The sequence below is a fragment of the Trachemys scripta genome, chromosome 10 (assembly GCF_013100865.1).
Source record: "Trachemys scripta elegans isolate TJP31775 chromosome 10, CAS_Tse_1.0, whole genome shotgun sequence".
Lineage (NCBI taxonomy): Eukaryota > Metazoa > Chordata > Testudines > Emydidae > Trachemys > Trachemys scripta.
The window spans coordinates 6,826,417-6,847,755 of NC_048307.1; the positions used below are offsets into that span (position 1 = coordinate 6,826,417).

The 21,339-nt window shown below is 50.4% G+C and overlaps 1 protein-coding gene across 3 annotated transcripts in view; it reads right to left on the minus strand.

Annotated features, from left to right (window-relative positions):
• The window catches only part of LLGL1 (LLGL scribble cell polarity complex component 1), a 63,867-nt gene that overhangs the window by 26,686 nt on the left and 15,842 nt on the right, over positions 1–21,339 (minus strand). For all 3 annotated transcript variants that reach the window (XM_034783419.1, XM_034783418.1, XM_034783420.1), the window contains exons 3-4: positions 1,894–1,975; positions 1,250–1,380 (exon numbers count right to left, since the gene is read on the minus strand). In XM_034783419.1, coding sequence (XP_034639310.1) covers positions 1,250–1,380; positions 1,894–1,975 — 213 coding nt within the window. The remainder of the gene's footprint in view (positions 1–1,249; positions 1,381–1,893; positions 1,976–21,339) is intronic.

Here is a 21,339-nt window from a genome sequence, read left to right on the forward strand (position 1 = left end):
GATCATTTTTAAAAAGAATAAACGTTTGCATCTGGCAACACTGGAGCCAAATTTCCCCCCAGCACAGAGACTTGAGGATAAACTCTGGCAGACCTTTCGCAAGAGCTCTGCTGCGATCCTTGCTGCTCGTTCGGGAGGGTTTTTGTTTAAATGTAAAGACAAAAACGTGCAGAGTCCAGCAAGAGCTGAAACTCAGACATCAATTCATTGCCCTGTCAGTTACTCATCCATGCTTCCTTTCCCCATTTATAAGCCGAGGTGTCTGCAGAGCCTACGCTAATCTCAGCCTAGCAGGCTGTCTATTTTCTCCACCAGTGCAACCATTCCCATGGTAACTGATTGATAGGCAAACTGTACGGCTGGGTACAAAAGGGACAGCTTTGGAAACCACAGAGCCAGGATAGAGATTCCCAGAGGGGAGTAGGAATGAAACTGCATCTTGGGCAAAGTGATTGAACCAGATGGATAAAATTAAACTGGGGGGGAGGGGGTCGGCCTTTTAAATACCCTTTGGCTGTTTCCACGGAGTGGCACGTACAGGGCACAGACTGGAATTTCGATTCAGTTCAAATAGCCCAAGACCTTTTACGCTGAAATCTGGGCTGCTTGGACAGCCTCACAAGGCAGAGCCGTTAAAGATTTCACGGCTGGCGTTCCAAGCCCCGTAACGAGCGCTTTAAAGCAGGGCTCCGTGGTGAACAGTGACTAACACCTGCCTCATGTCCCAAAACGAGCAAGGCCCAGTCAGTGGCAACTGCCTCACGTTACTCCTGGGTAAGTTGGGGGCGCTGGTTCTGGTACTCCCTAGGAGGGGGTTTTTTAGGGGGGTGGGAGAAGAGGGCATTTGGATGATACACAAAGCAGAACACAGCCCAGCTCCCTCAGAACTGTGCTGACTCCTCAGCACAGCCAGCAGCAAGGGGCCGTAATTGTCCCTGTGAACAGGACCCAGGTCTGGCAACGCTGGGGGCGGAGCTGCACAAAGCAGCCTGGGTCCTGTGCCGGCTCTAAGCACCACCTCCGGACAGGGCCTATCTGAGCCATGGCCGGGCCCGGATGGAATGCCGGGTCAGCGAATCAGGGGAAGAGCCATGGCCGGGCCCGGATGGATTGCGGGGCAGCGAATCAGGGCAATGCACAATTAAATCCTAAGAGCTCTCTGTACCCAGCAGAGCCCAGGAGCAGCCCCTGCTACAGTTAAGCCTGAACTCCCCGGACCAGCGGGAAAGAGGAAGGCAGACGTGAGTACTTCGTGCTGTCGAATCCTGGTCGGCCCGGGAGGATGAAGCTGCGGGTCTCCTCCAAGTGCGAATAGCCATCCTTCTGGTCGATGTCCCACAGGTGCAGGGTGTTGTCATCCAGCAAGGACAGCAGCCGACCCTGGGAGAGAGACCGACGCGGAAGGAAACAAAAGATGTCACAGGATTATGATTAAAGTCTCCCCCCTCCGAAACAAGGCCCCTGCTGCGGCAGTGAGCAGGCTGGACTTGACCACACCAGCCCATGCATCTCAATCACGACATTGGAGTGCAGGTACCTTTACACACCATCCCAATGGCATCCACTTCCTGGCCTGTTGGCCGTACCCACCCACCCCTAAGCAGTTGCTAAGAAGTCTTCCCAGGCCCTGCCCAGCAGAGCTATCAGAAAGGGGCAGAGGTTTTATAAGACAGAGGCCCCAGTAGGGGGATCAGCAGGCCAGGAGTCGTCCACTGGGGTTGGAGACATTAGCCTGCCGCCTTCCTTGCCAGAGAATGACCAGGAGTCTGGCTAGGTCAGAGGATGGGTTGCTGCACCCTGGTGACAGCGGGACATGGGTTACTCTCCCCCAGGGGCACCGGCACCTGCCTGAAGGGAGACGCGAGGGGCCGAGAACCGGAAGCAGCAACGTACCTGTCCAGGCAAAAAGTGTGTCTGTGTGACGGCAGCAGTCTCCTTGTGCAAGCCAGTGAACTCCACTCCTGGAGCGCCGTATCTGGCATGGGCGGAGAGTCAAGGAGGCAACGAGGGGCCAGAGACAGCCCTGAACCGACCCCCCTGCCCTCCACTCCAAAACCAGCTCTGCCAGCACCTGGGGACTCTGCCTTTTAGCACACCAGCAAGTAAGACCAAGGCTAAGACCTGGGGACTAAACACTTAAGACCCAGCTATGTCCATTTTGGTGGCATCTTGCTTGCCACCCAGGTATCCACGCACCTACGCTGGTACCTCGCCAAGAGATTTTAAAAGCCTGGCATTGCCATTCTGCGGCCAGGCATTCCACCGGACTGTTCAGCAAGAAGCCAACCTCCCCCAAAGCACTTGAACGAGGCATCAAGGTTTATGTGGTCCTCAGACACCTCCAGAGAGTTTCACACCATCGTCTGCCTGCCCGGTCTAGGCACACCTACTCCTGTCTCAGCCCAGCGCAGCTGGACTGCACAACACACACCAGGGGTGGCACCCACTGGAAGACAGGTCCCAGCAACCCTTGTGTTTGGGAGCTCAACGGGCAGCAGGAGAGGGACTGGTTATTCCACTATCCCCAGCAGCGGATGTACTGGGGGGGGGGGGGGGGGGAGGGGTTTAGGAACTACCTGCGCTTTCCACACCTGGGTTGTGTAGAGCAATACAGGACAGGGTTAGACTTGTGAAAGCAACACACCAGCTCCCACAGCTGATCCACTCCAGTGCCTCGGTCCAGGATGCTCAGAAAGAACTCTACCGTCTGTCTACACTGCAATTAGACATCTGCGGCTGGCCCGTGCCGACTGGCTCAGGCTCGCAGGGGCTGTTTAACAGTGGTGTTGATGTTTGGGGTCAGGCTGGAGCCCAGGCTCTGGGACCTCACAAGATGGGAGGGTCCCAGAGCTCAGACTGCAGCCCAAGCCCAAACATCTACATAGAGGTGTCTAACTGCATGTCGGGGGCTGGGGTGGGGAGAGCACAGAGTGGCTGCAGTAAGAGCATGTGGGTGGGATGCGAGGCCCCCCCACGCCCTGCCTGTTTAGCCGCGACACAGTAATGAAGCCAAAGGTGGTCATTCTTTCGGCAGGATTAGAATGCAGCAATTCCTGAGCCCTACGCACAAAGCCCCCTGGTTAGACCGGCTCAAGCAAAGTCCCACACTGCAGCCGACGGCCTGTGGCGTCCATTTTGGCTCTGTGAGCACACAGCAGACCCAGTCTTCTGCAGGGAGTCAGGCTGGCAGGAGCAGGTTCTTGGGGCAACCACAGATCAAGGTCTGCAGACAACAGCTGATGCAGTCTGGCAAGGTGGCAGTTCCACCCCACTGTCCTGGTCATGGCTAGGCGGGGCGGGGCAGGGGCTGCCCACCCTCCCACACCTCACCAGGGAGCATGTTTGCCTGCTGCAGATAGGCAGAATAGGGCTGCCCAAGGACAGGGGTTCATGCTCAGAGTTGGTCTGGGCAGGGTGAGTCTAGACAGCACTGTCATGCCCCAGACACCCCGCACCCTGGCACAGCCAGCAGCTGTTCTGGCAGCTTGCCAGGCACCCCAGGGCTGTTCGTCATTTGGATAAGGCAGAGCTGGTTTCCCCAGCCCTGATCTTTAGAGAGGCTGCTCACGTCAAGGCCTGCAGCCTTCCCATGGGCCCCTCTCCAGAGCAGGAGGACCGCCAAGGTCTGCACTGGAGAGCTCTGCTTTCCACAGACAGCCATCTGCAGAGGTTGAGTTCACACACGAGTCTGACTGTAGAGGTGCACGACTGTTTGCGTCCTGCATCCTCAGCCCCACTGCTTCACAGCAGCCAGCACAAGCGTGCTACCTTTCTCCTCCGGGATCTGCACCTGCTAGAACAGTACCTTAATTTGTCTCGCTACAGCAAAGGGAGGAAGCTCCTTTAACATCCCTGGGGACAACAGGCACCTGGAACTCAACGAGCGCTCCTTAGAGGGCTCACTAACTCAAAAGCCAGCGGGCTGGGGAACTGTACATAACCAGGTGGGATGGGGTTGAGGCAGATGCCTCCGCAGACACAGGTTTGTCATCAGTCTGCCAGGGAGGACCCACCCGGCTCGGTCTCTGCACCTTGCGAGAGGTTAATAAGGTGGAGATCAGCTCATGGGCCCACAGCGCTGCATTCTCCATTCTCAAGTATTTATTCTTGCACCATCCAACTTGCTAGTAAAATCCACCCAGCTGGCAACTCGGGAGACCAGAGTTGGCCAGCCCCAGAGCAGGCACCAGGACTGGAAGCAATGCCAGATAGGCCACGCTGCCCTGGTATGCCTCTAGACGGACCAGCTCTCTGGACAAGTGAGTATTTCAGCCTTTAGGTCCATTCAAAGTCCAACAACGTGCCAGCTGCCAGACAGTCACAGACCCGCCCGCTCACTGGGGTGAGTTTGGATAAGTCGACCCCCTGCCTCAGGTAGGCTAAGACGGAGTCTCTCGGGGAGACTGTCCCATTGCTCACAATGGATCTCCCAGGAGCACTGCAAGTGGCTTAGGGATAGAGAAAGTTGCATTGAGAATGTGCTCCCCCCTCTCCCTTCTAATGAAGGCTAAGTGCACTGGTAGAGCCCCAGGACATCACATTCTTCTGGAGCTCCCCCGTCACAGCTGGCTGAGTGCCACAATCCCACCAAGCCGTTTCCTGGGTCTCGCCAGTACCTCAGCTCCTGGAAAGGAACAGGCTGCCCCCTCGCTACCCAGCAAGAAGCAGGACCGGGAGCCATCGCTGTGCTTTGTCTTCATGACAAGACACCAGGCTGCGAGGACAAACGTCCACCCTCCCGGCGGGCGGGGAGGAGCGCAGGGGTTAGCAAGAATTCTGCACTGCAGCCGGGAGCAGGAATGGGAATGGAACCCAGACGGCTCAGCCCCACGCGGCCAAACCTTCCTCCTCGCCTGCAAAATCGGCTTCCAGCCTCATTGCCGGGGGGCTACTGGCAGGGTTATTTCATAGTTAAGCTGGGACCCTGTTGAACCATGGCCTGCTGCAGGAGGCAGTGGCCTCCAGGCTGATTTCCTGGACGGATAGCTCGTGTGAAAGCACCTCCCAGCCGGTGCAGTCAGTCCTTCGGGGGAGACCTTCCACTGAGTCCTCTCCTGCGCCATTGGGGATTGGCGGGAGGAGGCAGCAGCGGGAAAGCCGCGCAGATGAGTCAGTGCAGACAAGCAAACCTGGAGAATCCATGCGACTGGGATGCCCAATTAACAGGCCCTGCTCCCACCCCCGTCGCTGCTGCTCTTCCTAGCAGGCAGGCGTCGCGCCGAGCCTCTGTTTTTCAAGTAAACAATTCACAGATCCCAGAAAGACATCCACCCTTGATTTAAAAGTTGCCTGTGATGGAGAATTCATCCTGACCGCTGGAAAATTCATTCCAATGGTTAATTACCCGTCGTTAAAAATTTACATCTTATTTCCAGGCTGTATTTGTCTAGCTTCACCTTCCCACCATTGGAGCACGTTATACCTTTCTCAGCTAGACTGACAAGCCCATTGGCAAATATTTTCCTCCCCATCAAGTCACCCCTTAACCTTCTCTTTGTTAAGCTAACCAGACCGAACTCCTGGAGGTTATCACCGTAAGACATGCTTTCTAACCCGTTAATCATGCCCACAGCTCTTCTCTGAACAATGCATCAGCATCAGTCTTGAATTGCAGGCAACAAAACTGGACACAGGATTCCAGCCGCAGCTGCGCCAGCGCCCAATACAGAGGTAAAATAACCTCTTCTCCGACTCAAGATTCCCGTTTACACATCCAAGAATTGCACTGGCCCCTTTTTGCCCCAGCGTCGCACTGGGAGCTCCCGTTCAGCTGATTATCCACCACGACCCCCAAATCTTTCAGTCACTGCTTCCCAGAACAGAGCCCCCCGTCCACATCCTGTAAGCACGACCTACATTCTTTGTTCCTAGATGTACACATTTAGCCCTATTAAAATGCATATTGTTTGTTTGTGCCCATCTTAACAAGCAATCCAGATGACTATCAGCAGTCTGGCCTCTTCCTTCTTTACCATTCCACCAATTTTGGTGTCATCTGAAAATCATCACTGATAAAGTTTGATGTTTTCTTTCAGATCACGGATAAGTGTTAAATAGCGTAGGGTCAAGTGCCAATGCCCGCAGGACCCAACTAGAAACAACCTCTCAATGATGAGTCCCCATTTAGAGTTAGATTTTGAGACCTATCAGCCAGCTTTTAACCCATTTAAAATGTGCCATGGTAATTTTACATCATTTTAGTTTTTAATCAAAATATCATGCAGTACCAGGTCAAATGCCTTACAGAAGTAGATTACAGTGTTACCTTTATCAACCAAACTTGTAATCGAAAAAAATAATTATATATATATATATATATATATATAAAAATCTATATCTATCTATCATCAAGCTAATGTAACAATTTATTTTCTGTAAACTCATGTTAATTGTTATATTTTCCTCTAATTCTTTATTGAGTTCCATATCAGCCACTCCATTATCTTGCCCAGGTTTGATGTCAGACTGTCACACCTATAATTACCTGGATCATACCATTTACCCTTTTTAAATACTGACAACTTTAGCTTTCTTCCAGTTTTCCTCAAGTTCCAACACTTACTGAAAGTCATTAATGGTCCTGCAAGCTCCTTGGCCCGCTCTTTTAAATCTCATGGATGCAAGTTATTTAGACCTGATGATTTAAAAATATCTAATTTTCATAGCTGCTGTTTAACATCCTCAAGAGATACTAGTGGAAAGGAAAGTGTTATATTATAGGACTACTTCATCTGCGTTTGGGGAAAAACAGAACAGAAATATTTATTAAAACACTTCTGCCTTTTCTACATAATTGCTAATTCTACCATTTTCATCTAGTAATTGACAAATACCATAGTTAGGATTCTTTTTTGTTCCCAATATACTTTAAAAACTCCTCCTTGTTGTCCTTAACTCTGCTGGCCATAGATTTCTCCATGTGTCCCTTTGCTTCCCTTATCAATTTTCTACAATTCCTTGCTTCTGATTTATATTCATTGCTATCAACTTTCCCTTTCTTCCCCTCTAAACCAGGTCAGGCAGGCAGGCATAAATAAAATAATAATAATAAAAAAATACACACACACACACACACACACACACCCCAGTACAGCCTTCTTCCTCAATTGTGAGATTAAAGAAGCTATTGACTAAGTAGCCAGAAGGAAGACTGCTATTCCATTCACTGCAATGAGCCTGTAGAAGTCGGTCTTGGGTATTTAGACTGCGAGCTTTTTGGGGCAGGCACTCACTATGTATGTGCAGCGCCCAGCACAATGAGGTCCCATTTTCAATTGGGCCAGAGATACAAACAGATCAGTACCTACGGGAGCCATTACAAGGAGTACTATGCTAATAGAGCGAGCCTACAGTTTGCAGCAGGGCCACTCCAGGGTTTATTACCAAATGTTGCCGTCTCTCTAAAGGGCTAAAGGGAACAGCAGCCCATAACATGGTTCCCAGAGGATCACCAAGACACGAGCAATCGCTCTGTCCTGGGAGAGAGCTATCGAGTAGCCAAATGGCCTTTTGTTGCCGGCAGAGGCTTAAAGTTTAATCCCAGAGAATTTGCTGCCCTCTCAATCTGAATTAAGGTGTCCCTTTGAGAGACCCCGTGACTGTCGGTCACTTGTTTCCAGGGGCATTTCTTGCAGGCTTTAGCTGAGAGCAGCTTGAATGTCTCTCCCTGGCAATTCCCCTCTCTCCATAGGAGCAAAGCGCCCTGTAAGGAGTCCCTTGCTTCTCCTGGTGCCTCCCTTCCTTTCTTTTTGGTTTACCGTGGCCTCCCAGAGCTGTATTCTCTGGAATCCCTCACTAGAGGGTCACCAGGCAACCAGCTGCCTGCTTGCCCGTTGCTCGGAGCAACCACCTCTTCTAACTCCAGACTCCACGCTATGCTTATTCAGCAACTCTCCAGCGCTCGTTTCCTGTCCCAGAAAAACAAAAAGAACTTCTGAAAACACAAGGAAACGGAACGTGAGCAGAAAAATCCAGCGCATCCGAAATGGGGACGCAGCGGCTGGAGGATCTGGGCTCCTTCCTCCCTCAAGGGCCAGGAGTGCCTCCTTTGCCATGAGGTTCCCCTAGAAGTTTGGGAGTGGGTATAGATTAACTCTCGACTGAACACCAGGACACAGAACCTGGGGTACAGCTGACATGGGAAAGCCGCTCCCCTTGAAGAGGGGCATGCTATGCCTAAGATATTGCAGAGGCTTAGTACAACACAGAATTTCAAGAGTAAACATCCCCAATGTTTGGAGGCAGATTCAGTCAGATCTTCACCAGAGACACTTTCTCCAGACAAGATTCAGCTCAGTTAGTCTGATGTGGGTTTATACAAGGATGGAGGGGACTTGACCCTCCCGCTTTGAAGTCGACCAAAGGGAAGGGGCAGGCTGGAGTCAGAGGCCGCGTTTGGCTTCGTTCCCTGGACCATCTGCACTCGCATGCTATTATCCGTAAAGCGGCAGCCGCCGCGTCCGCAATGCAGCAGGAGCATGGGGGGGAAAGAGGGTGACATGATGAATTTAAGTCACTTTCATAAACTCGATTCATTGCCCAATTAAAATCCCGAGATGGGGAATCCGATAGGCTGGGTATGTCTGCAATTAGCTTTGCTCCTTTGGGCGCACACAATGGCATTAGCGCTCATGCTCTCTAGGACCCCGAACTTTCCCATGGGTTCATTCTTCCAGCTTTCCTGCTGCAGAGACCAAGCCGCAGTCTACCTGCCGGAACCATACTACTGCAGTCGCAGGAAGGCAGATTAAGAGAGATTAGTGGCACAGGACCAGCCTGGGCTGGCAGGTCTGGGTTCAAATCCTACCACTAGGGAGCTAGGATCAGCTATGGTCCTGGGAGACATTAGCCCACGTGATAGCAGGACCACACAACTCAGCCCCATCAGTGCTGCCTCTGCCCATTGCGGGACAGGACTGAAATACACCAGCACAGTCCTGCCTTCTACAAGGCCAGGCTGCAGCAAAACACCCAAGATCAGGAGTGGGCAAACTGCAGCCCGCGGGCTGCGTCCAGCCCGTGAGATGTTTTAATCCGGCCCTCGAGCTCCTGCCAGGAACCCCACTCCCGGTCCACTCCGCTCAGCTCAGCTCCCGGAACCAGCGGCATGTCCCCCTCCGGCTCCCACAAGGCTCAAAAACCCGACACTAGAGAATGGCAGGAGTGCACGCTCTTGGCCGTGCCATACGTACTGGTTAGGTGCTTGTATGCAGAACCCCGAGTCACTGTGATAGTAACCTGCTGAGTCCCAAGGATCAAGAGACTCCAGCCATGTCTACACTACAGGTGAAACAGCAGCACGGCTACTGTGCACTAGTGCCATGACGCAGATGCACGCTACAGCGAGGGAAGGGGCTGTAGTAACTCCACCTCCCCATGCCGGAGAAGACAGAGGCTTTAATGAGGCTGGCCGCAGCTGGAAAGTCAGGGTAACTGTTTTTCAATAAGCTGTAATAAACCACCCCGTGAGAGGAAACAGCCCTGCAATTCCCACTGCTTCACTGAAGGGCGAGGGGAAGGAAAGTAGCCCCAAGACATGGGCTAGAGGGAAGCGGGGGGGGGGGGGGGGCGGCGTTCAGATTCCCCCACTCAACTCAGTTTTGTGTGTGGGTTTCAAAGCGGATTAGCAGCCCAGAGAGCAAGGAGGAGCAACTTGGATTCTTAAAAGTAAATGTTTAGTGGCACAGAGCTCGAACACTTCCCATTCCCTTAACCTGTCACACCGAGCCCTTCCGACTCATCCAAGCAGCTGTCACGGATGGAATACAGACGCCCGGAATCAGGAAGTTCCCTGGCTGGACGCCTAAGCCTGCTGCAAGGCAAAGTGCTCTAGGTAAGTTAGTGGGCTCAGCCCACATTCCTCCTCCCTGCCACCCTCTTCTCGCTCATGAACTGCTGGAGAGCCAGACCCCCGGGGTATGCACTGCAAACGACCCCAGAATGCTAAGCAAGTTCCTGGTTCCCCAACAAGGACCTCTGCCTCCTGCCCACAGGAGAGTCCTGCACAAGGAGCTAGTCCGAGCACTGCAGGCTTAGGTTGATTTGCAATAGTATAAACATGGTCCATCTGGGATCAGCTCTACAAAGCTCCCAGCGACAAGTAGCCAGAGCCAGACCGGAACCCCGAGTACCCGGCCAGGCCAGTACAGTACAGCCCAAGTACGGTAAACATCCCATTCCTGGGGGGATTACAGCCCTGGCCCATTGTCGCAGTGTCCTACACTCAAGCACGGACAAAATCAAGAAAGTCTGATAGGTTTCGTCCCCTGGCTCCGTGGGAGTTTGATACAAGGTGCGTTGGCTCGGTGATGCAACAGAACCATGGGCAGCACAGCTGTAGGCACGTGGATGTTGGGAACAGCGACTGCGGCCCGGCCATTTCGTTCCCGTAAATACCCAGAACAGTGTCGCAAGATCCCACGCTCATTCCACCCAGGCCTGGAGATCACAGCCTTGCACTGGAATCGGAAGGAGTCCACTCCCCTGGCAGAGATGCCTCAGACTGGCAGGCGGCTGGTCACGAGAGGGCATAACACTTGTCACTGCATCGCTGCTCCTGACATCTCAGCGCGGCCTCATTCACACCTTGTTCCCGCGGGGGAGGCCAGGGTCACCTTGCACTGGAAAAGCCAGAGTCAAGCAAAGCGTATAATGCCTACCTGACAGCCAGGCTTTAACCCACACCAGCCATCACCCCCAAGAGTCAGTCGTGCATTAGTGGGTGCCCCACATGGCAGACGGGCTCCTAGAACAGCTACCAGCTCTGTCAGCAGCTTGGTACAATTTAGGAGGTTGCACGTAGCATCAGATTCACAGATTGTAATGCCAGAAAGGATCAGCATGGTTATCTAGTCCCACCTCCAGTAGGACACAGGTCACAGAACTTCCCCAAAATAATTCCTAGAGCAGATCTCAGAAAAGATATCCTATCTTGATTTTAAAATGGTCAATGGAGAATCCACCACAACCCTTGGTGAGTTGCTCCAAAGATTAAATTACCCACTGTTAAAATTTTACACCTTATTTCCAGTCTGAATTTGTCTAGCTTCAACTTCCAACCATTGGGGCAGGTTAGATCTTTCTCTGCTAGATGGAAGAGCCCACTATTAAATATTTGTTCCCCCATGTAGATATAGACTAATCAATGCACTCTTTAACCTTCTCTTTGTTAAGCTAAATAGATTGAGCTCCTTGAGTCTGTCACTATAAGGCAGGTTTTTCTAGTCCTTGAATCATTTTTCATGGCTCTTCTCTGAATCCGCTCCAATTTATCAACATCAGTCATTGTGGACCCTAGATCTGGACACAGTCTTCCCGCAGTGGTGACACCAGTGCCAAAAAGAGATAAAATAACCGCTCTAGCCCTACTCACAATTCCTCAGTTTATGGATCCAAGGACTGCATTAGCCCTTTCTGCCAGCGTCACAGAGTTCATGTTCATTTGATTATCCACCATGACCCCAAGTCTTTTGCAAAGTCACTGCTTCCCAGAAGAGAGTCCCCCCCCCCCACCATCCTGTAAGCACGGCCTGCCTTCTTTGTCCTTTGATGTACAACTTTGGCCATATTAAAATACGTATTGTTTGCTTGCACTCAGCTTACCAAGCCATCCAGATTGCTCTGTTTCAGTTTCTTGTCCTCTTCATTTATCACTCCCCCAATTTTGGGGTCATTTGGGAACTTTGGTGATGATTTTATGTTGCTTTCTTCCAGGTCATTGATAAAGGTGTTAAACAGTAGGATCCAGCAAGCACCAACAGGACCCGACTAGAAACAGGACCCGACTAGAAACAACCACCTGATCACTCCCCATTTACAGTGACATTGACACCTAGCCGTTAGCTACGTTTTAAATCCATTTAACGTGTGTCATGTTAATTTTATATCATTCTTTAATCAAAAGGTCATGTGACGCCAAGTCAAATGCCTTACAGAAGTCTAAGTATATTACAGCAACACTACTGCCTTTATCAACCAAACATGATTCCTTTTTCACAAGCTTGGTTGACGGGAGCTATTCCCCATCAATCCACATTGATCGGAATTAGTTACCTGCCTTAAATTAATAGAGTCCCATATCAGCCACTCCATTATCTTGCCCAGGATCTATGTCAAACTGTCAGGCCTAGAATTATCCGGATCATCCTGTTTACACTTTTTAAATATTGGCACAAAATTAGCTTTCTTCCAGTCTCCTGGAACTTCCCGTTTTCCAAAAACTTATTAAAAACAAAACCCAAAATTCACAGTCCAATGAGCTCCTCAGCCAGCTCTTTTAAAACTCTTGGATGAAAGTTATCTGGACCTGGTGATTTAAATAGGTCTAACTTTAGTAGCTGCTGTTTAACGTCCTCCGGAGGTACTAGCAGCACCAAAAGGAAAGAGTGCTATATGGTATGACTACGTTGTCCCCCAACCCCACCCTAGTACAGAATAAAAATATTTATTCAACACTTCTGCCTTTTCCTACAATATTGATGATTCTACCATTTCCATCTAGTAATTGACCAATACCTTTGTTAGGATTCTTTTTGCTGCTAGTATACTTTAAAAACTCCTCCTTATCGTCCTTCTCTCTGCTGGCCATAGATGTCTTCGTGTGTCCCTTTGCTTTCCTTATCAATTTTCTACAATTTCTAGCTTCTGATTTCTAGTCGTTACTATCAGCTTCCCCTTTCAGCTATGATCTGTGATCAATTCCACTTATCTGTCAAGACAAGGCCTAATATACAACTCTCCTGTGCTGGATACAACATTGTAATTTAGGAAATTGTCATTTCTAATATTTAGAAATATTAAGTAACCCTCACCTTCACACTAAGCTTTACGGTCAGGAAGGTGTGGAAAAGCCAGACCTGAAAAGCAGGCTGCAGAGTTGCAAAAAGAAACAGCTCTTCTCAAAGGGAACCAACCAGCCACTACCCTGAATAGATGCAGCTCTTTGCAGCATTTTGCAAGCATCTCCGCAAGGAGGAGAGACCAGGCCCCATGAAAAGCCAGGCTGTGGGCTCCAAGAACAGCAGGCACCACAATTAAACTCCTCTTTCCTCCTCTCAGTCTCTCCCCTCCGTCAGGAAGGCAGCAATAAACTAGCACAACCCCTGCAATGCCATCTACATAAATCACCAGCAGTCACCCATTGGTGCCACAACACAGGGCCAGACTTAGCCCCGGTGGATGGGTTTCTGGACTGGCTGCAACTGACACAGGCCGCAAGCAGAAGGGTGTTTGAGATGCCGTTAGTAAAAGGCTTACGTTGCTCATTTTACGGTGTCTGAGCCAGGCAAATTCACAAGAGACCTGCCAAGGCTTTAAAAGTCTTGTTCTTTGAGGAACATTTTAAACGCAAGGCTACCTGGCAACTGGATTTGCCACGCGGGTGCATGCTCTCCAGGATGGTGAGTATGGAGAGGTTTTAACCAGCTAGTGCAGAAACCCAAAGATAAAAGCCAAAACACCCAGGCTTCATTAGGGATTTTGCAGCCCAAGTGTAGGCTCGTCAGAGGGAGCTGCAAATAAATCTAAGCCCTGGACCGTTTCTATTTAAATTCCAATGAGAGTTCTGGACACAAGTATTCCTTCCACCCAACCAGCTACTGCACATAGGATGACCAGACAGCAAATGTGAAAAATTGGGAGGGGGGGGGGGGGTGGGAAGGAATTGTCCCTATAAAAATCAAGACATCTGGTCACCCTAACTGCACGAGGCGGGTGCAAGAGAACTCAAAAGTGAAACCCACCAGTCTGTTGTTGGCATTCAAGCCAAGCAAGGTGTCAAAAGACATTCTGCGTAAGTCACTCCCTTTCAGTGCCGCTTTAAAAGGTGTTTTAGTAGCAGATAAGGCAGCATGGGAAAGACCAGCTCAGTTTGAGAGTTCTCTAAAAGCATTTCCTCACTCTTTTTTTATCTGACCTCATTTCCGAGGCTCACTTCACAGCATCCAAATGCCTAACCACACAGGAAAATACAATTGGCAAACAATTTAGAGGAGCCTAATACAAGCAGTGGATTTTATTTATTTTTTTAAAAGACCCAACAGTTTGCATAATCTACTATCTGGCATTTTATCACCTATCAAGAAATCCTCTGCTGTGATAAACTCAGAGTCAGTGAGTGGTGAATTTGCTATACTGCAAGTGTGTCAAACGCTTCAGCGTTCTGCGTTTGACATCATCTGTATCTTTTACAGAGAGAAGCCTGTAAAACTGGTAATTTATCCAGGCTTAGGAAATGTACTTGTGTTATGCGCTAATACGATATACACCATCTCACTGTAAGTGTCTCCAACAGGACGGTGCCGGACGCAAGGTGACGGTCCCTCTGCTCAAACTCGTTATCATCAGCCTCATTCTAAAAATCTGCCTATGCACTCGTTAAGATCCTGACGACTCCTACATGAATCTTGGCTGGAGCAGCCAGCAGTGCACCAGCGTTAACCAAAAGCTACGTTTCAGTTGGAAGCTTACAACAAATTCCCCCCAATAAAGACAGTGCGTGTTAGCAGGAGACATGATCTCTTCAAGGGAGACTGCTCACTCCACAAAGGGGATGCTTGCAGTGGATGATTCCAGACTACCACAGTTGGAAGTCCTACAGACGCCACAACAGCAATTAGAGGTTGCCGATGGGAGGAGTTTAATGAGTCCCACGCTGGCAGTTAGCCTATCTGCATTCAGGATCACCAAAGAGCCTTCTGTAGCAGGAATTGGTGAGCTCCCTGCACAGATGGGAAACTGCTAATGCCCTAGTTGAGAAGGGGACATTACAGGGAAAAGGGTTGCTAGGGTTCCAGGACCAGAACTGAAGCCATGTGAGACAGGCAGGAATAAAAATCCAGAAGGAATTTGATCCTCAAAAGGCAGCAATCCCATGGCAGCATCTCAAGGAGCATTTGCGGTCTGCTCCCGCTCGACAGCATAATGTCCAGCCACCAGGAGGAAGTTGGAGAACCTTTGTCACCTACTTTGCAATTCAACAGGGGACACCCTAGTGCTGCAAGGAATTAAGTCAACAGCACAGGAGAGCGTGCCCTCCAGCCACAGAGCTGGTACAGAAGCAGTGCACGCCCCCCACAGGAGTAACACCACACTAGCTTTAACAGGAACCCCAATGGCAAGAGAGATGCATACTTGTGCCGGAGTGCAGGCGAAGCGCTCATTAAAAGTGACACTATCAGGGAGATTTCCTTATGCTCTCATTATAAACAAGGTGGACTGCTTTGCTTTTCAGACCCCACGCTGGTTACTATTTGCACTTCCCTCAGGTTGGGCATCGGCAGAAAGCCATTAACTGTTGCTTCCAGATTCTCCTGCACACCCCTGCTTTGTTTAGAACTTTGGTTCCATCGTTCTAGTGTTTGAAGTCTTAGGTTTGTTTAGTAAAGTTTGGTCAAAATTACCTTTAAGTAATCAAGGTCCCTCAGACACACAGAACAATGGAGCAGGGACTACAATGAGCAAGAGTTATTCGAGGCCAGTTAAGAGCAAATCTGGTATATAATAGCGTCTCCAGTGGAGATGCTAAGGCTGCAGTTTCTTTCTGCAGACATCTAGAGCAGCGATCCAACGGTTAGGTGTCACTTGACCATCTGTACAGCTCTATTCTACAGGACCATGGACGCTGGCAACAACGGTACTGGAGCAGGAGGGTTGCAGACGCCCTCCAAAGCCGGGCCGAGCAGATCAGAGAGAGGACTGTTGCATAATGAAAGCTTTCCATTGGCTACTGCAGCACGACAACCACACACACACACCCCAGACTTAACACCTTAAAACCAAAATACATTGAGACTCATTTACTTTAAACACTTCACTCAGCTTAAGTGGGTAAAACAGATGGGTCACTTTCACTTTTACGACTACGCAGTTCCAGCCGCTCATCTAACAGCCCAGGACATAAAGAAACACAAAACACTTTTCATGGTAATTGTGTCTGGGGAAAGTTTCCACGTTCAGTGTTCTCGTCTGTCAAGCCCGGGCACACACGCATCCTGCCAGTACTTTAATGTCTGGGGGAGAGTGAAGAGTTAATAGCAATGCCTAAAAGCACTCTAGCTAAGCAGTAATATAGGGAATGTAAAGTTTTTAATAGTCCTGGGGTAGATCCCTTGAATTCACCACACACAAGTGCCCCACAGATCCATGTACCCGAAGAGGAGAGCTCTGAGCTCTCCTCCCTTCCCCCCAGTGTCAACATTATCCACAGCGGTGCTCGTTTGCATCACGCTGTGGTTTGCGCAGCTACTGTTCTACATTTCACAGCAACGCTGGAGCCAGTTGTAGGAGTTTAAAGCCTGAGCTCAAAACAGTGTCAGAGCCGCCTGTCACGCTGCTAATGCTCCAGGGCTGCGTGAAGTGCTGAAACCACACCCCCAGAGCGGCCTTTTTTACTGCCGGTGTTTGCACTAGCTTTGCCCCCCGGCATTCCCCCACCATTTCATTATTCCTTGTACAGCTTCACCGGCAGCAGCTCAAGAGCGAGCCTCCCTATGCCCTGGGTAAGCTGAGCCACAGTGGGTAAGACCACCAGCACCCTTTCCACCCCAGCACTGCCAGTGGAGAAGTTAAGTTACATGCTATCGGAGGGGAAACCTGCCCTCAAATACAGGGGGTTCCGACGGATAACCAGGCTGCCTAGGGATCACCTCGGGTCAGAATTATTCAGAAAGTGACAAGTATTCTTGCAGGACCAAGCCACTGACATCTGCTTTCAACAATAAGCCTTATCCGCTGAAGGTGAATTAGCAGTAAATTGCCGGCCAATGAGATGAGTCTCCCAGACACAAGTCCAGGTGTGATCTCTTGTAACAGGGTGCAATAGGTGTACGACACCCAGAAGAGGTCATTCCTCCTCCCTCCCCCACCAGTCAGGGTTTTAAGGGGTTAACACCAGACGTGTGACAGGGGCCAGTGGTCACCATTCCACTAGTTACTGCTAGTGAATCATTTGGAGCACCTGACGTAGGTTTAGCCTCATCTACAGGACAGCCGTGGTGTGTCACCAGATAGGGAGGCAGCAAGACAGGAGGGCATCCAACAAAGGTCTGTTTCTGTCCTCACAAGCAGGCTTGCACGGGTCACTAACAGGTACCGCTAACCGAGGTAACTAGAGGCAACTGGAGTCTAGTCTCCCTGTGCCAATGGACACAGCTGCATTGTTCTCTTGGCTACACAAGGCTAAGAAGGCTTCCAGTAGCTCCCTCTACCCCACTGCAGTCCCAGAAGGAGAGCAGTCCTCTGTGAACAGCCCCTGGAGAAGGGAAAGGCCGTTGTGAACTGGAATGACAGGCTTCCTTAATAGCACACGGCAGCTCTAGACAAGGCCCAGGTATGTATCCAGATTCATTGGAATTTAGCAGCCTCCTGACAACACCTCAAGCCACTGGGGGTAGAAACCAGCCTTGCCCAAGCCACAATAGGAAGAGACTGATTTAAGCTATTTCTGCCTCCACGTCAGGCTAGGAGAGTCACCCATAGCCCCCACATCGAGGGGTGCTGAAGTCACTGCTGCATGGCCTTGGCCCCAGTGCCTTCAATCGTTGGATGGCCAGCAATGAAGGGTTGATCCAGCCACCCATTCCCCAACCTCAACGAAGTCTCCCCCGGGCACCTCTCTCTGCAGAAACAGCTTAACAGTCATCCAGGGATCACAGGCCAAAGGTTGCCGACCCCAATGTAGAACAAGCCCCCCCCCTTGGAGGAGTCTGCTGGGAGGGGGCTGCAGCTTTCTAAAGCGGAGTTGCTGTGGGAGGAGGGGAAGCTGGAACCCAGTTCTCCAATGGAGCCAGTCCGAGTGAAAACCAGGCCCCTGCATTTCAGCATACGCAGCTTGTTTCTTTGGCCAACTCAGGAGGAACGGATTGTTTTGGAACAAAATCGGACAATTAAACAGCAATAAGTCACCAGGACCAGATGGGATTCACCCGAGAATTCTGAAGGAACTCAAATATGAAATTGAAGAACTGTGGTATGTAACCTATTGCTTAAATCAGCCTCTGTACCAGATAACTGGAGGACAAACGAAATGCTGATTAAAAAAAAAAAAAGGCAATTACAAGCCAGTAAACCTATCAGTACCAAGAAATTGGCTGAAACTATAATAAAAGGACAGAATTATCAGACATAAGACGACCACAATTTGTTGGACAAGAGTCAACAGGGTTTTTGTAAAAGGAAATCATGCCTCACCAATCTATTAGAATTCTTTGATGGGGTCAAACATGTGGACAAGGGTGATCCAGTGGATACAGTGTACTTGGACTTTCAGAAAGCCTTTGACAAGGTCCTTCACCAAAGGCTCTGAAACAAGAAGTAAGCAGTCATGGGATATGTGTGAAGGTCCTCTTATGGATCAGTAATTAGTTAAAAGATAGGAAAAAAGGGTAGGAATAAATGAGCAGTTTTCACAGTGGAGAGGTAAATAGCTGTGTCCCCCAAGGATCTGTACTGGGATCAGTGCTGGTCAACATTCATAAATGATCTGGAAAGGGGGGTAGACCGTGAGGTGGTGAAGTTGGCAGAGGAGAACTATCTTGAGTAATTTTGTAAGTCCAAAGCTGACTGCGAGGAGTTACAAAAGAGATCTCTCAAAACTGGGTGACTGGGCAACAAAATGGCAGATGAAATTGACTGTTGCTAATGGCAAAGCAATGCACATGGGATTTTTTTTTTTCCCCAAAACGATACATACAAAATGGAGTCTAAATCAGCTGTTACCACACGAGAAAGAACTTTTGAGTCATTGTGGATAGTTCTCTGAAAACATCTGGTCAATGTACAGTGGCAGTCAAAAAAAAAAAAAAAAAAAAAGCTAACCATGTTAGGAACCATTAGGAAAGGGATAGTAGATAAGACAGTAAATAAAATGCCACTATATAAATCCATGGGACACTGATGCTTTGAATACTGCATGCAGACTTGGTCACTCCATCTCAAAAGAGATCTCACAATTGGCAAAGGTACAAAGAAGGGCAACAAAAACGATCAGGGGATGGAACAGCTTCCATAGGAGAGACTGAAGAGCCTCAGCTTGGAACAGAGAGAGGGGGGGGGGGGAGGGAAGAGGATCGACGTCTATAAAATCATGACTGGTGTGGAGAAAGCAAACAGGGAAGCGTTCTCTACCCCTTCACACAACACAAGAACCAGGGGTCCCAATTCAATCGATAAGCAGCAGGTTTAAAACAAAAAGGGAACGAAACAGTTGGTGCAGCCGGCGGTTAGTTAGGACGTTGCTTCCACCCGTTGCTCTGAGCTAGCAGGCGCTGACCCTCCTGGACTGAGCTCTTGCTCCTGTGGAGAAGTGGGCTTGGAGATTGGGAGCAAGGGGAACGGGAAGCCGCTCACTTTGTCTAAGTGGCAGACGTTCAGTCTTACCCAACTGAGGCGATTCCTTGCTGGGTGCAATCCACCCAGCCGATGCTAAACCGGCTCTAGCCAGCCCTGTCAAAAGCAATAGCTTCAGATACAGGCTACGTGACCTGGCAACGGTGGCTTTGCTGTGGCGGTGAAGAGAGGACCTTTTATGCTGCTAACCCTAACCAGGATGGAGCGAGAGGAAAAGGCACTGAGGCCACCCCTGCCTAGTTATTCGTACTGTTACTGCACGTCACCCCGTAGGAGTGCTCCTAGGTCCATCTGTGCTCCTAGGTCAGTTTTGTATAACTGGGACGTGGGAGGGGGTCGAGTTGCCAGGGCAACGTATTGGTGCCAACACACACACACACACACACACAGTCTGTTGTGCCTGTCAACTAAACTCTCCACTCTGGGGACAAACAGAGCCATCTTCTGGCTGCGTGGCCAGCGACATCGCAGCTGGGCCGGCATTCAGGCCTGGTGCACAATGGAAAGAAATGCCAGCATTGTGCTAGGACGCTGAATAAAGGGAGCTCCTCTCGGGTGTGCACACAGCGACTGGGTCTTCGATTTCCTCCCCCCTCCCATGCAGAGAGGCTGCAGTGGCGCCGGGAGGAGATGCTACGGCTAGGACAGGCCAGGGAAGGGCCAGCTCTGCACCTTGTCCTGTCCGGCACGTCCGACTGATTTCCGACTAACACCCCCTCGCATTCCTATGGAGCGGGGCCCGGAGAACAGGGCCTCAAAACCCCTGGGACAAATTGATTCCTGGCCTACAGCCAGAAAGCCCTCTGAAGTCCCTCCACACAGCAAGCAACAAAGGACGCTCTCTGCCAGGCCTCGCAGAACTTGCCAGCTCCCCTCTCCTCCGAGGGGCTTTGGCTACGTGCAGCAGACTGGTCAAGGATGCCCTGGATACAATGGGTCAGCTCCCCGCCCCCCCCGCCCACAATGGCTCAAGACAGACGCTTGATTCAGGGGCAGCCAGTTAGCCTCGGAGCTGGGAAAGGCCCTTCCCCAAAGGGTCCCCGTAAGACGGCATCCTGATTCCCTGAAAACGCCAGCCTAAGTCACTAGGCTGCTGTCCAGGGCGTTCCTCCTCTGCATAGCGGCATCCCTGCGAGAGATGTGCTGGTAGACCGCATGCAGATACCCCATTTCTAAGGCTGTGGTTTGGGCCCATGTCTTGCCTCTAGAGAGGAGTCTTTCCTCTGCACTGGAGAAAAAAAACCAAAACAAAACAGGGTATTTGCTAAGAAGTGTTGTCCAAGCCCTGCGTGATGCACAAGAATCGGGTGGGCCTCAGCATTTAACTGATTGCAGTTTAAGCTGGATGTACGTGTATTATTTTTTTCAGAGAGAAATCCAGCTCCTAATTAGACACAGACTTGTGCACTCCATGCATGGACACATTTATTATTTGTATCAACGTAGCACTTATGAGCCCGCCATGGGTCAGCACCCCACTGTGCTAGGCCCTGTACAAACAGAACACACACACACAAAAAACACCCACAGTTCCTGCCCCCAAAGTCCTGCCAATCTATGTAGAACCCAGATCTCCAGCTCAGTACCTTATCCACCAGACCTTGCTGTCTAATAACTCTGCCCTATTTGTCCGGGGGAGAGGGCCCACTTGGCGGGCTAGTGGTCCCCATTTCAGGTTCGCCTTCCCCACCGATTGTTTGCAGAGGTGGAACAACAAAAAGACAAACACTGGGCAAGGAGCTTTAAACACCAAGTACCTGGCACCCCAGCTGGCAGCTGGCCCAGTGTGTCCCCACCAGCCTTGCTCTCCCCAACCACCTCTGCAATTTGCCATCCTCAGCCTGCAATTTGTGCTCCTTAAATAACCCCCTGGACTGAAGGTTTGTTGGAGGAGGAGGAGGAAGAAACAGACACATCTGCTCCTTCTCCAGCGGGATCCGGGAATGTCAGTTTTTAGTGCCTGATCTGCCGTTTCCCCTGGGCACCGTTCCACGG